General features: G+C 38.7%; 1 protein-coding gene and 1 long non-coding RNA gene across 4 annotated transcripts in view; one reads left to right on the forward strand and one right to left on the reverse strand.

Moving 5' to 3' along the window:
* The window catches only part of LOC124507605 (ankyrin repeat domain-containing protein 26-like), a 705,441-nt gene that overhangs the window by 340,616 nt on the left and 350,535 nt on the right, over window positions 1-14,290 (reverse strand). Inside the window, 1 exon segment of the mRNA XM_047073901.1 lies at window positions 12,774-12,920. Within this exon segment, the coding sequence (XP_046929857.1) occupies window positions 12,774-12,920 (147 nt within the window).
* The window catches only part of LOC124507612 (uncharacterized), a 150,325-nt gene that overhangs the window by 30,835 nt on the left and 105,200 nt on the right, over window positions 1-14,290 (forward strand). For 2 of the 3 annotated variants that reach the window (XR_006961036.1, XR_006961035.1), the window contains exon 4: window positions 10,812-10,934. The exons of the other annotated variant lie outside the window; for it this stretch is intronic. This is a non-coding gene — a long non-coding RNA (uncharacterized LOC124507612). Of the gene's footprint in view, window positions 1-10,811; window positions 10,935-14,290 lie in introns of those variants that run through there. 3 annotated transcript variants of the gene reach the window in all.

Below are 14,290 nucleotides of genomic sequence, written 5' to 3' on the forward strand. Positions count from 1 at the left end.
AACAGAGACTATGGCCTACAAAGCCGAAAACATTTCAATACTGGTACAGAATAGTTTACCAATCTTACTCTCCTACAAAAACATAACGTTGTTAATGGTTTTAAATTATATATGATGAGATAAAAATACAAATGTGTCTACTGGTCAAATGGAGGAAATATAGGGAATTACCTTATGGTAAACATTTCTGTTTTCATATTCCAAGCACCATATCAACTATGATTTTCAATATTCACATAGGTGAATGACATTGCTGTTCTCGTGATTATGAAACTGAACATGCTGTTTTCAGTGACGAGATATTTCACGGAAGAGTTTGACAAGCAGTATCCTAGTAGGAGCCAGAAAGCCTGGGTCTGAATTCCCAATTCTGCTGGTTATGAGCTGTATGACCTTAAGCACAGTACCTAAAACTTCCGTGTCTCAGTCTCTAAATCTGTAAAATGAAAGTCATAACAGCACCTACTGGGGTACCTGAGTGGCTCAGTCGGGTCAGCGTCTGGCTCTTGATTTCTGCTCAGGACATGATCTCAGGGTCACGTGATTGAGCCCCACATCGAGCTCTGCGTGGATAGTGAGGAGCCTGCTTGGCATTCTCTCTCTCTCTCTCTCTCTCTCTCTCTCTCTCTCTCCCTCTCTCTCTCTCTCTCTCCCTACCTGCTCTTCCCACAATCTCTCTCTGTCTCTCTCTCTGTCTCTGTCTCTCTCTCTCTCAAAATAAAGAATCTTATAACAGTGATCTGAAAAATAAATAATAATAGGATCTACCTCACTGGGATCTTGGGAATATAAAATTAGGAAATAATACGTGAACAACTTACAAGGGTACGTGGCACATAGTCAGCTCTAAGTGTATGCATTTAGCATGATTACTGTTGCTGTATTTTGCGTTCCAATACAATGAGATAGTTAAGGCAGGTGGCATGCCAATACAAGTGGTCCCCTATACAAATTATACTGAAGTCATTCTTCATACCACCGCAAGTGGCAGCAAATGGGGAGCATGAGGCCCAGAATCTCTCCTCAGTACTTCACACAACTTTCGCCAATGCCACTAGCAAACAGTACTTTTTTTTTCCCCACTTATAATAGTTTTAACTAACTCCCTGTCTATACTACTCAGTGGATAATACTCACGGACTACGGTACAAATAGCACCTCTTCCATTGAGTAATAGATGCTTTACATGACCATCAGAGGCATGGGAAAGCCACTGACATGGAAATAATGGAGTCTTGCTAAACCAAATTTCCTCAATCATTTCATGCCCACACTGTTTACATTAGGCTGCTTTAGCCGGTACTCTGATGAGGAGATTAAGGCTTTGTGGTAACAACATATCAGAAAAGCTGGCCCCAGAGCTTTGCCGTTGGTAAAGTGCTACACATCTGTAAATCACAGCACCGGCTGCATAAGGAAGAAAGATTTCAATTTCTCCTTTTCTATTAACCATTTGCTTAACTTTTGACGCTTTGTCCATCTATCACGCTGCTTCTCCCCTTGCAGTGGACTCGAACATTCTTTAATGTATCGTCTCATCCACAGATTCAAGGTTTCTTCACTTATTTCCTTCTTATACACTAAAATCTAACTTTCACTCCTATCATTCCACTAAGACATTTTGAGGGTCATCAAGAACCTCTTTTTTTTTTTTTTTTAATTTCATTAAGGTCTCTATCCTGCTTCACTTTTCAGCAGCAGCTGAGAAAAATGACCATGCCCTCCCTCTGCTCTTTTAACCACACCTTATTTCTGAAGGACGGCAACCCCTGACATTAAGTCCTTGCCCCTTGCTATCTGTGTTTTGAATTGCTCTTCAGGCTTCAAAACCAGATTCTCGATTTTCACATTTCCAGCTTTGGCCCCTTTACCTAGGCCATGTGTCCTTTTCGCTCTTCCATCTAGATGCTCATAGACAACATCCTCAACCGCGCACTCAAAAATCATTACTTGACATGGAGTACCTTTGTAGACAGCTAATCATGTACATTTTATTTGGACTCTTTTCAGTGTTACTTTGAGTGTGTCTTTCTTATTGAGTCTTAGGGAGCACCCTTACCCTTAGGATGCTGACCAGCATACTTTTTCTCGCTTTTCTTTATAACACGACATTTATCACAAGGGCTGTATGATCACTGGTTTGCCTTTGTTTCCTTTTGAGTAATTTCTTAGTCCATAGAGATTTCAATTTACGGAAGTCTTCTGAAGTTCCTTTCAGACCCATACTTGGCTATATTGTTAGGAAGGTTAAGTTGGCTAGAGCTACCTCTTCTTCCCAATCCAGATTCTTCACCTCAAAATTGTGTGCATCAAATATCTTCACCCAGGTAGCCCCTGGTTTGGGGATTCAGGAGATAAGGGTCTTCTAGAGAAGTCAGAGCTATGGACTCAGTTGGCTGAAAGCTATCTAAGTGTTTGTTTCACAGGGAACACCTTAAAATGGCGGAGAACTTCATGCCATAACCCTAATTCCATTCTCTAGGGATCTACACAAAATCCCTCGTTATTCTTTAATAAGCTTCATCAGTTTTGGATATCCTTGCAAATTTTAGTTTTTGAGACCTTAATGATTTCTTTAGGACACAGTAGCAGGACAATGCCTAGCACTCTCATTCATAGAAGACTGATCAACAGAGTGTCATATTACTCGCATGAAAAGTTCCCTATTACAATGTGACTCATTAATAAGACGTATAGAAAAGAAAGTAGTTTTCAATGTCCCTTCAGTCATAAAAAGGACCAGTCAACACAATGTTCTAGTTCCCCTGACGGGTATAGCTGCCTAATGAAACTTGCATGTATATTATATAGCTTTTGTGACTGACACAAACGAGTTGGTCAGTGTATCTACCTCATTGCTCCCACTTAGGATTTACAATGAGAATCCTACAAAGGAGGGTGAGAGTGGGATGACATTCACTGTTCCACTTGGAAAACAGTTGTGGTTTCACTACATAAATTAGAATCTTGAATGGCACATTAATCTTTTCTGAAATTGAATTCTGAAATCTCTGAAAGGCTGATTAACTCAAGTGAATGGAAAAAAAATGAGTTTCTGAACTTTCAATGGTAGGAGCACTATGTTACTAGGTAAGGCCCTGACAGAGCAGCCATTTCTCCCTTTTCACTGGCATTTCTTTTCCTTTACAAAATCCAACAAAGAAAAAAGGCTATTCTTTGGAAAGGACGTTTGCATAATGACCTGCTAGTCATTGTTGATGAAGAGAATAAGTTGCAAATTTGTAGTTATAAATTACAACATATCATCATTAAAAGAACTCTTTCTGAAACTCTCACTAAAGGGTTGGGTTTACAGCAGAAAGTCAGAATGCCAGATGAGATGATCACTCAAAGACTGAGGACGTTTGAAACACGCTGAAAAATATTAGCAGGGACTCACACATCTGTATGCCAATGTTCACAGCACCTTTATATACAAGAGCCAAAAGGAGGACTAAACCAAATGCTCACTGTGGTATATACAAAATGTTGCTCTTCTTAGATTCTCACAATATTTTTATTTAAATCTCACTACAAACATCATTACTTTATGAATTCAATCAACTTCATCTATATAGAAGAATTACATCACTAGTAGCAAGCAGAAACAATATCAACCAAATATTTTGATCGGTGAAATTTTCCATATGAGCCAAAACATTCTTATGTACTACTACTAGTGACATAAGGATTCCTTTTCAGGACAATCATTAAGAGATCGACTTACCAAACTTGCCTTTAGCAAGTTGCTCTGAAGATCTTGAATTTGGGCCACTTGATGTTTGATGGTTGCTTCTTGCCTGGCATTTTTAACCTTTAGCCTAAAATGCAGATCTTAAGATAATTATTCTGACACATAATTTTAAAACTGTATCGTATAATTTCTGAACAAGTGAGGGTATTACAGAAATTCTTAAAATTGTATCAAGAGGATGATTTGGCAATTGTGCCAATTTTCTCGTTGTGTTTTGTGGTAATGGTGCAAAATTGAGAGATAAAATGCCAAAATTTTGCATTTCAAAATAGCTCAAAGCTGGAACTTGTATCCAGCTTAACAATGATATACTCGCATAACTAATACATTTCTCATAGTACACTCCTTATCTGCTTTATAAATAAACAAGTTATTTTCTGTGAGGTTTAAATTATACTTTAGCATATGATCTTTAATCTTCTCAGCGTATCTTACGGCCTCTGCATGTCGTTCCTGTGCTTCTTGTAACTAAAATAAAGAAAAAATAATACTTTTAAATACTGTCAATCTAGTTGAACACCATCACCTGTTTCTGTAACTAAATGTTTTTTTTTTTTTTTGTTATTTTATACTTGAAAGAGAGACAGAGAGGGAGAGAGCTCACACAAGTGGGAAGGGAGTCAGAGGGAAAGACAGAGAAAAAGGTAAGTAGGCTGCAAGCTCAGGGTGAAGCCTGATGTGGGGCTCGGTCTCATGACCGGTCTCATGATGTGGGGTTTGGGATCATGACCTGAGTGGAAATTAAGAGTCAGGACGCTCAACCAACTAAGCCGCCTAAGCACCCCTGTAACTAAAATCTTATTGGACCCAGCCACACTCTCCTCTACATGCTGAATGATGGCTACTTTTAGGTCATAACAAAAGAGTTCAGCTTCTACAACAGAGACTATGGCCTACAAAGCCGAAAACATTTCAATACTGGTACAGAATAGTTTACCAATCTTACTCTCCTACAAAAACACAACGTTGTTAATGGTTTTAAATTATATATGATGAGATAAAAATACAAATGTGTCTACTGGTCAAATGGAGGAAATATAGGGAATTACCTTATGGTAAACATTTCTGTTTTCATATTCCAAGCACCATATCAACTATGATTTTCAATATTCACATAGGTGAATGACATTGCTGTTCTCGTGATTATGAAACTGAACATGCTGTTTTCAGTGACGAGATATTTCACGGAAGAGTTTGACAAGCAGTATCCTAGTAGGAGCCAGAAAGCCTGGGTCTGAATTCCCAATTCTGCTGGTTATGAGCTGTATGACCTTAAGCACAGTACCTAAAACTTCCGTGTCTCAGTCTCTAAATCTGTAAAATGAAAGTCATAACAGCACCTACTGGGGTACCTGAGTGGCTCAGTCGGGTCAGCGTCTGGCTCTTGATTTCTGCTCAGGACATGATCTCAGGGTCACGTGATTGAGCCCCACATCCAGCTCTGCGTGGATAGTGAGGAGCCTGCTTGGCATTCTCTCTCTCTCTCTCTCTCTCTCTCTCTCTCTCTCCCTCTCTCTCTCTCTCTCTCCCTACCTGCTCTTCCCACAATCTCTCTCTGTCTCTCTCTCTGTCTCTGTCTCTCTCTCTCTCAAAATAAAGAATCTTATAACAGTGATCTGAAAAATAAATAATAATAGGATCTACCTCACTGGGATCTTGGGAATATAAAATTAGGAAATAATACGTGAACAACTTACAAGGGTACGTGGCACATAGTCAGCTCTAAGTGTATGCATTTAGCATGATTACTGTTGCTGTATTTTGCGTTCCAATACAATGAGATAGTTAAGGCAGGTGGCATGCCAATACAAGTGGTCCCCTATACAAATTATACTGAAGTCATTCTTCATACCACCGCAAGTGGCAGCAAATAGGGAGCATGAGGCCCAGAATCTCTCCTCAGTACTTCACACAACTTTCGCCAATGCCACTAGCAAACAGTACTTTTTTTTTCCCCACTTATAATAGTTTTAACTAACTCCCTGTCTATACTACTCAGTGGATAATACTCACGGACTACGGTACAAATAGCACCTCTTCCATTGAGTAATAGATGCTTTACATGACCATCAGAGGCATGGGAAAGCCACTGACATGGAAATAATGGAGTCTTGCTAAACCAAATTTCCTCAATCATTTCATGCCCACACTGTTTACATTAGGCTGCTTTAGCCGGTACTCTGATGAGGAGATTAAGGCTTTGTGGTAACAACATATCAGAAAAGCTGGCCCCAGAGCTTTGCCGTTGGTAAAGTGCTACACATCTGTAAATCACAGCACCGGCTGCATAAGGAAGAAAGATTTCAATTTCTCCTTTTCTATTAACCATTTGCTTAACTTTTGACGCTTTGTCCATCTATCACGCTGCTTCTCCCCTTGCAGTGGACTCGAACATTCTTTAATGTATCGTCTCATCCACAGATTCAAGGTTTCTTCACTTATTTCCTTCTTATACACTAAAATCTAACTTTCACTCCTATCATTCCACTAAGACATTTTGAGGGTCATCAAGAACCTCTTTTTTTTTTTTTAATTTCATTAAGGTCTCTATCCTGCTTCACTTTTCAGCAGCAGCTGAGAAAAATGACCATGCCCTCCCTCTGCTCTTTTAACCACACCTTATTTCTGAAGGACGGCAACCCCTGACATTAAGTCCTTGCCCCTTGCTATCTGTGTTTTGAATTGCTCTTCAGGCTTCAAAACCAGATTCTCGATTTTCACATTTCCAGCTTTGGCCCCTTTACCTAGGCCATGTGTCCTTTTCGCTCTTCCATCTAGATGCTCATAGACAACATCCTCAACCGCGCACTCAAAAATCATTACTTGACATGGAGTACCTTTGTAGACAGCTAATCATGTACATTTTATTTGGACTCTTTTCAGTGTTACTTTGAGTGTGTCTTTCTTATTGAGTCTTAGGGAGCACCCTTACCCTTAGGATGCTGACCAGCATACTTTTTCTCGCTTTTCTTTATAACACGACATTTATCACAAGGGCTGGATGATCACTGGTTTGCCTTTGTTTCCTTTTGAGTAATTTCTTCGTCCATAGAGATTTCAACATATGGAAGTCTTCTGAAGTTCCTTTCAGACCCATACTTGGCTATATTGTTAGGAAGGTTAAGTTGGCTAGAGCTACCTCTTCTTCCCAATCCAGATTCTTCACCTCAAAATTGTGTGCATCAAATATCTTCACCCAGGTAGCCCCTGGTTTGGGGATTCAGGAGATAAGGGTCTTCTAGAGAAGTCAGAGCTATGGACTCAGTTGGCTGAAAGCTATCTAAGTGTTTGTTTCACAGGGAACACTTTAAAGTGGTAGATAATTTCATGCCATAACCCTAATTCCTTTCTGTAGGGATCTACACAAAATCCCTCGTTATTCTTTAATAAGCTTCATCAGTTTTGGATATCCTTACAGATTTTAGTTTTTGAGACCTTAATGATTTCTTTAGGACACAGCAGGACAATGCCTATCGCTCTCATTCATAGAAGTATCATCAACCGAGTATCATGTTACTCGCATGAAAATTTCCCTGTTACTATGTGACTCATTAATAAGACGTCTAAAAAAGGAAGTAATTTTCAATGTCTCTTCAGCCACAAAAAGGACCAGTCAACAGAATATTCTAGTTCCCCTGACGGGTATAGCTGTCTAATGAAACTTGCATGTATATTATATAACTTTTGTGACTGACAGAAACGAGTTGGTCAGTGTATCTACCTCATTGCTCCAGCTTAGGATTTACAATGAGCATCCTCCAAAGGAGGGTGAGAGTGGGATGACATTCACTGTTCTGCTTGGAAAACAGTTGGGGTTTCACTACATATGAATAAATGAGAATCCTGAATGGCACATTAGTCTTTTCTGAGATTGAATTGTGAAATCTCCAAAAGTCTGGTTAACTCACGTGAATGGAAAAAAAAAAAATGAGTCTGAACTTTCAATGGTAGGAGCACTATGTTACTAGGTAAGTCTCTGACAGAGAAACCATTTCTCCTTTTTCACTGGCATTTCTTTTCCATTACAAAATCCAACAAGGAGAAAAGTCCATTCCTTTGAGAAGGACGTTTGCATAATGATCTGCTGGTCATTGTTAATGAAGAGAATAAATTGCAAACTTGTAATTACAAATTACAACAAATCATCATTAAAATAAACCGTTCTCAAACTCTCACTGAAGGGATGAGATTACAAGAGAATGTCAGAATTCAAGATCAAATGATCACTCAAAGATTGGGGATGTTGGAAACACGCTGAAAAATAGTAGCAGGGACTCTCACACATCTGTATGCCAACATTCACAACAGCATTATTAACAGTAGCCAAAGGTGGACTAAAATGCTCAATGTGGTATATATAAAATGTTGCTTTTTTTAGATTCTCACGTTTTTTTATGAAAATCTCAGTATAAACATCATTACTTTATGAATTCAATCAACTTCATCTATATAGAAGAATTACATCACTAGTAGCAAGTAGGAACAATATCAACCAAACCTTTGCAGCAGTGAGATTTTCCATGGGATCCAAAACATTCTTATGTACTAGTACTAGTGAAATACGGATTCCTTTTCAGGAGGACAGACATTAAGAGGTCGACTTACCAAACTTGTCTTTATCACGTTGTTCTCAGGATCTTGAATCTGGGCCGCTTGATGTTTGATGGTTGCTTCTTGTGTGGCATTTTTAACCTGTAGCCTAAAATGCAGATCTTAAGATAATTATTCTCACCCATAAATTTAAAACAACATCACATACTTTCTGAACAAATGAGGGTATTACAGAAATCCTTAAAATTTTGTCAAGAGGAAGATTTGGGAATTGTGCCATTTTTCTCATCGTGTTTTGTGGATAAGGTGCAAAATTCAGAGATAATATGCCACAATTCTGCATTTAAAAGTAGCTCAAAGCTGGAATTTGTATCCAGCTTAACAATGATATACTGGCATAACTAATACATTTCCCATACTACACTGTTTATCTGCTTTATAAATAAACAAGTTATTTTCTGTGAGGTTTAAATTATACTTTTGCACATGATCTTTCATCTCCTCAGCATATCTTATGGCCTCTCCATGTCGTTCCTGTTCTTCTGGCAACTAAAATAGAGAAAAAATTACTTTAACCACTGAAAATCTAGTAGAAAACCATCATCTGTTTCTTTAACTAAATTTTTTTTGACTTGAGAGAGACAGGGAGAGAGAGAGAGAGAGAGAGAGAGAGAGAGAGCATGCAGAAGTGTGGAAGAGAGACAGAGGGAGAGACAGAGAAAATTGTAAGCAGACTGCTAGCTCAGGGCGAAGCCTGATGTGGGGCTCGGTCTCATGACCGGTCTCATGATGTGGGATTTGGGATCATGACCTGAGTGGAAATTAAGAGTCAGGACCTCAGCCAACTAACCCGCCCAAGCGCCGCTGTAAAATATTTTTGGAGCCAGCCACCCTCTCCTCTACATGCTGATTGATGGCTACTTTGAGATCATAACAAAAGAGTTCAGCTTCTACAACAGAGACTATGGCCTACAAAGATGAAATGTTTCAATACTCTTACAGAATAGTTTACCAACCTTACTCTCCTACAAAAACATAACATCGTTAATGTTTTTAAATTATATATGATCACATAAATGTACAAATGTATCTATTGGTCAAATGGAGGATATATAGGAATTTACCTTATGGTAAACATTTCTATTTTCATATTCCAAGCACCACATCAACTATGATTTTACATATTCACATAGGTGAATTACGTTCCTATTCTCGTGATTATGAAACTGAACACACTGTTTTCAGCAACAAGATATTTCATGGAAGAATTTGAGAAGCAATATCCTAGTAGGGGCCAGAATGCCTGGGTCTGATTTCCCAGTTCTGCTCATTATGAGCTGTATGACCTTGAGCACACTACCTAAAACTTCCATGTCTCAATCTCTGCATCTGTAAAATGAAGGTAATAATAGCACCTACTGGGACATCTGAGTGGCTCAGTCGGTTCAGTGTCTGGCTCTTGATTTCAGCTCAGGACATGATCACAGGATCATGTAATTGAGCCCCACATCGAGCTCTGCATGGACAGTGAGGAGCCTGCTTGGGATTCTCTCTCTCCCTCTCTCTCTCTCTCCCTTTTTCTCTCTCTCCCTACATGCCCTTCCCCAAAATCTCTCTGTCTCTCTCTCTCAAAATAAAGGACTTTAAAAAAGTGATCTCAAAATAAATGATAATAGTATCTACCCCACTGGGATGTTGGGAAGATTACATTAGGAAATAATAGATGAACAACTTAGAAGGGTACGTGGCACATAGCTCTAAGTGTCTGCATGTAGCATGATTACTGTTGCTGTAGTTTGTGTTCGAATGCAATGTGATAGTTTAGGCAGGTGGCCTGCCAATACAAGTTTTCCCCCATACAAATTATACTGAAGTTATTCTTCATTCCACCGCAAGTGGTAGCATATGGGGAGCATGAGGCCCAGAATATTTCCTCAGTACTTCAAAAAACTTTGCCAATGCCACTAGCCTACAGTACTTTTTTCCACTTATAATCCTTTTAACTTACTTCCTCTCTATACCACTGAGTGCACAATGCTCACAGACTACGGTACAAATAGCACCTCCTTGACTGAGTAGTAGATCCTTTACAGGACCATCAGAGGCAAGGGAAAGCCACTGACATGGAAATAAATGAGTCTTGCGAAACTAAAGTTCCTCAATCATTTCATGTCCATACTCTTTACGTTAGGCTGCTTTAGCATGTACTCTGATGAAGAGATTAAGGGTTTGTGGTAAAAGCATATCAGAAAAGCTGTCCCCAGATATTTGCCTTGGTAAAGTAATACAAATCTGTAAATCACAGTTCTGGCTGTGTAAGAAAGAAAGACAAATTTAGCATGCTTTTTCATAGTGAGAGGGAAAAAAAACCTAAACATTTGATTGAACATTTCTCCTCTATTTGATTAAGTGCTTTCATTAATAGTTTTACTTATATAAGCGTGTGTGTGTGTGTGTGTGTGTAGAGATATACACACATTTTTTTAACGTTTATTTTTTGATACAGAGCACGAGTCTGAGTGGCGCAAAACGTGAGGGACACAACAGATCCAATTAGGCTCTGCTGACAGCAGAAAGCCCGATGCAGGGCTCCATCTCAAGAACATGGAGATCATGACCTGAGCCAAAGGCAGACTCTGATCGGATTGGACCCAGCCAGGCACCCCTCAATTTAGTATTTCATTTCTTAGCATACATTTAGAATAAAAGCTTTGCTATACCAATGTTTCCAAGAAGAATTTATTGATACGGTATAAAGTACTTAATTTTATCAGAAAAACTGTTAAGTTAAAGTATTTTCAATTTATACAAGGATAAGTACCACACATATCAAAGATTACTATCCCTTAAATGTATACTTAGGAAGACGAAATTACCTGTCATGAAAAAAATTAAAACAATGTCAAACAAAGGAGTGAATTGTTCTGCACAGGCTAGATGACAAGTGTCAAGAGAGTTAAAGCTAATGGGAGTTAGAACAGTCAGAGAAAGTTCATTGGAAAGGAGACTGTGAGCCAAGTCTGAATAACATAGGTTTACTCAAGAGGAACAGAAACTAAAAAGACAGTAAGGACAGCATGCGTAACGGCTGAGAGATGGTGAAATCAACCCAATTAACTCAGAGGATAAAATCTGATGGCAGAGACATTACAAACGGGTGTCCACACAAGAACTACATAAATGTTCATAAGCAGCAGTATTAATAGGCAAGAAGTGGACACAACCCAAAGGTCCATCAACTGATGAATGAACAAGGGTCTTAACCCACAATGGAGTACTGTTGACAATAAAAAGAAATGAAGCACTGATATAAGCTGTAACCAACACAGATGAACCCAGAAAACATTAAGTAAAGGTAGCTAGTCCCAAAGTACCACACGTTGTGTGACTCCACTTATATGAAATATTCACAAGAGGCAACTCCATTGAGAGACCAAGTAGTAGACTGGTGGTTGCCTGAGGCTGGGGGCAACGGGTAAGGGTTTCCTTTCAGGGTGACGAAAACATTCTACTTGATGGCAGTGATGGTTGCACGAGTGTACACAGAGACAGTGAACTGTGCGTGGCAAATGGGTGACTTTTATGGTATGTGTTTTGTACCTCAAAATAGCTTTAAAAAAACCCAATGGCAGGACACAGAGAATGTTCTTAACTCTCGCTTTTGGGCGCCCATACTATACATGATCTGAATATTTCCGTGCTTTGACAATATGTCTAAAAGGCAAAGAAAATGGAGGAAATGCCGAAATTCAAGTGGTTTGTTAAGCGATCTTTCTGTACAAGTCATCCTGAAATCAATATGCATTCTTCTCAAAAGTGAAGATGAGAACTAAGACAATTATCTGAAACATCCCATTAAACATTATCTTCTGATTTGACCCAGCTTGCCTCATCATGGTAATAGAGATATCATTAAAAAACACTGTTTAGTAGGGGACAAAAGTCTCTTGGGGCACCTGGGTGGCTACGTCAGTTAAGCGTCCAATTCTTGCTTTCAGCTCAGGTCATGATCTCATGGTTCATGAGACTGAGCCTCACACTGGCTCTACACTGACAGCATGGAGCCTGCTTGGGATTCTCTCTCTCTCCTCTCTCTACCCCTCCCCTGTTAACACGCATGCACACACTCTCTCTCACTCTTTTTCTCTCAAAATAAATAAATAAAATGTAAAAAAAAATTTAAATTAAAGAAAGAACAAAAAAAGTCTCTCAATTTCTGTGAGGAAGGATACAAAAGCCTCAACTTTCCTAAGAGTAAATATTATAAGAAAACAATGTATAACACAAATAGGAGAAGGAGAGGCAGAAGTTTACGAAATAAATGCATTGTAAAGATACTAAAATCATAATAAATTAATTATAATGAAAATACCAAAGAAAGCGGTCCATGGAAATTGGTATCCTAAAACACTTTATATTATTTAACCAGCTATAAGTTAGCTGTTGACAGGTTACATTTGCTACATACCTGACTTCTGATTTGACCTAATTTCTTCTTGAGATCCCGTGTTTCATCTTCCAGACGAAGATATGACGTAACCTCTGGGGAAGCCTCTGACATAGACTTTTTCTTCAGAGTATCAGCCAGTTCTTGTTGCAGTTGTCTCGCAACTACCTAATAAGACATTTCTGTTACTGATTTTCTAAATCATCTTATTATTAAATTATGTTAATAATAGACAACTCTCACATACGTACTTTGAGAAATATCAACACATACATCAATTCACCGTCGTTTTGTAACACATACACATTCCTGTTCACTGAATTCAGTTAAAGACACAAAAGGTGTTATCTCCCTGCCTAGTTCTGATTTTTATGGTGTCTCTTTCCAGTCTCAGCACGACAATTTCGTCCTGCAACATGTGGTTTTTCTTGTGTTTTCTCATGATTATCAGAAAGCTAAGTAAAACCAAGCACATTTTCAGATAGCACTGAATAAAATGGCAGTATCATGGTTTTCTTTGAAATGAAAGTATAATCTGTGTTTAAACAATGAAAAGGTTGCAGGGGGTGCCAGTGTGGTTCAGTTGGTTGAGTGTCTGACTCTTGATTTTGGCTCAGGGAATGATCTCACATTCTGTGGGTTCAAGCCTCGCATCAGGCTCTGTGCTGACAGTCAGGAGCCTGCTCAGGATTCTCGCTCTCCCTCTCCCTGCCCCTCCCCTTCTTGCATTCTCTTTCTCTCTCTCTCTCTCTAATGAATAAAGAAACATGAAAAGAAAGAAAGAAAGAAAGAAAGAAAGAAAGAAAGAAAGAAAGACAAAGAAAAGAAGGAAGGAAGGAAGGAAGGAAGGAAGGAAGGAAGGTAGGTTACAGAAAGTGAATATCCAACTGGAAAAAAAATAAAGTTGGCTCCAAATCTCAAATTTTAGACAAGCATAAGTTCCCAAAAGTTCAGAACTTTAACTGAAGATAATGAAGGCATGAAAGTCAAAAAGAACTTGTGAGAAAAGTGTTCAGAATCTCAGAATTGGAAAAGCCTTTCGCTGATTTACAACAAACCAGAAGGCCTAAAATAAAAGATTAATAAATCTGACTATACTTAAAAATTGAGTTTACAGTAGATATCGAACACAGCGACCCCACAGTAAAATCCTTAGCTCTGCATATACTCGGACAGATTAAATTTCCTAAAATTCTTCTTTCCTGAGAATATTTCATAGATATCTACTTTGCTACCATTTCTATAGTCAGTTATAAGAATTATATCTATTGATAACTGAAAAATCTAGGCACTGTACTATAATAGAAACACTTCTACATACATCAATGAACTCATTTGGTTATCACAATTCTAGAATGGAGAGATTAAAACGGTGAGCTGCAGGACTCTCCCCAGGTCTTCTCAGTCCACAACTAGTGCTCTTGCACCAACCACTGCCACTTCTCTAGTGTAAATACACAAGTACGAAAGAAGTCTTGTATTTCAAAATACTCATAGGAAATAAGGTGAAATTCATACATCTCTTAGAAAACCATGAG

The sequence above is a fragment of the Lynx rufus genome, unplaced genomic scaffold (assembly GCF_022079265.1).
Source record: "Lynx rufus isolate CCGP_SWC_20201006 ecotype Redwood Valley unplaced genomic scaffold, mLynRuf1.p SCAF_12, whole genome shotgun sequence".
Classification (NCBI taxonomy): Eukaryota; Metazoa; Chordata; class Mammalia; order Carnivora; family Felidae; genus Lynx; species Lynx rufus.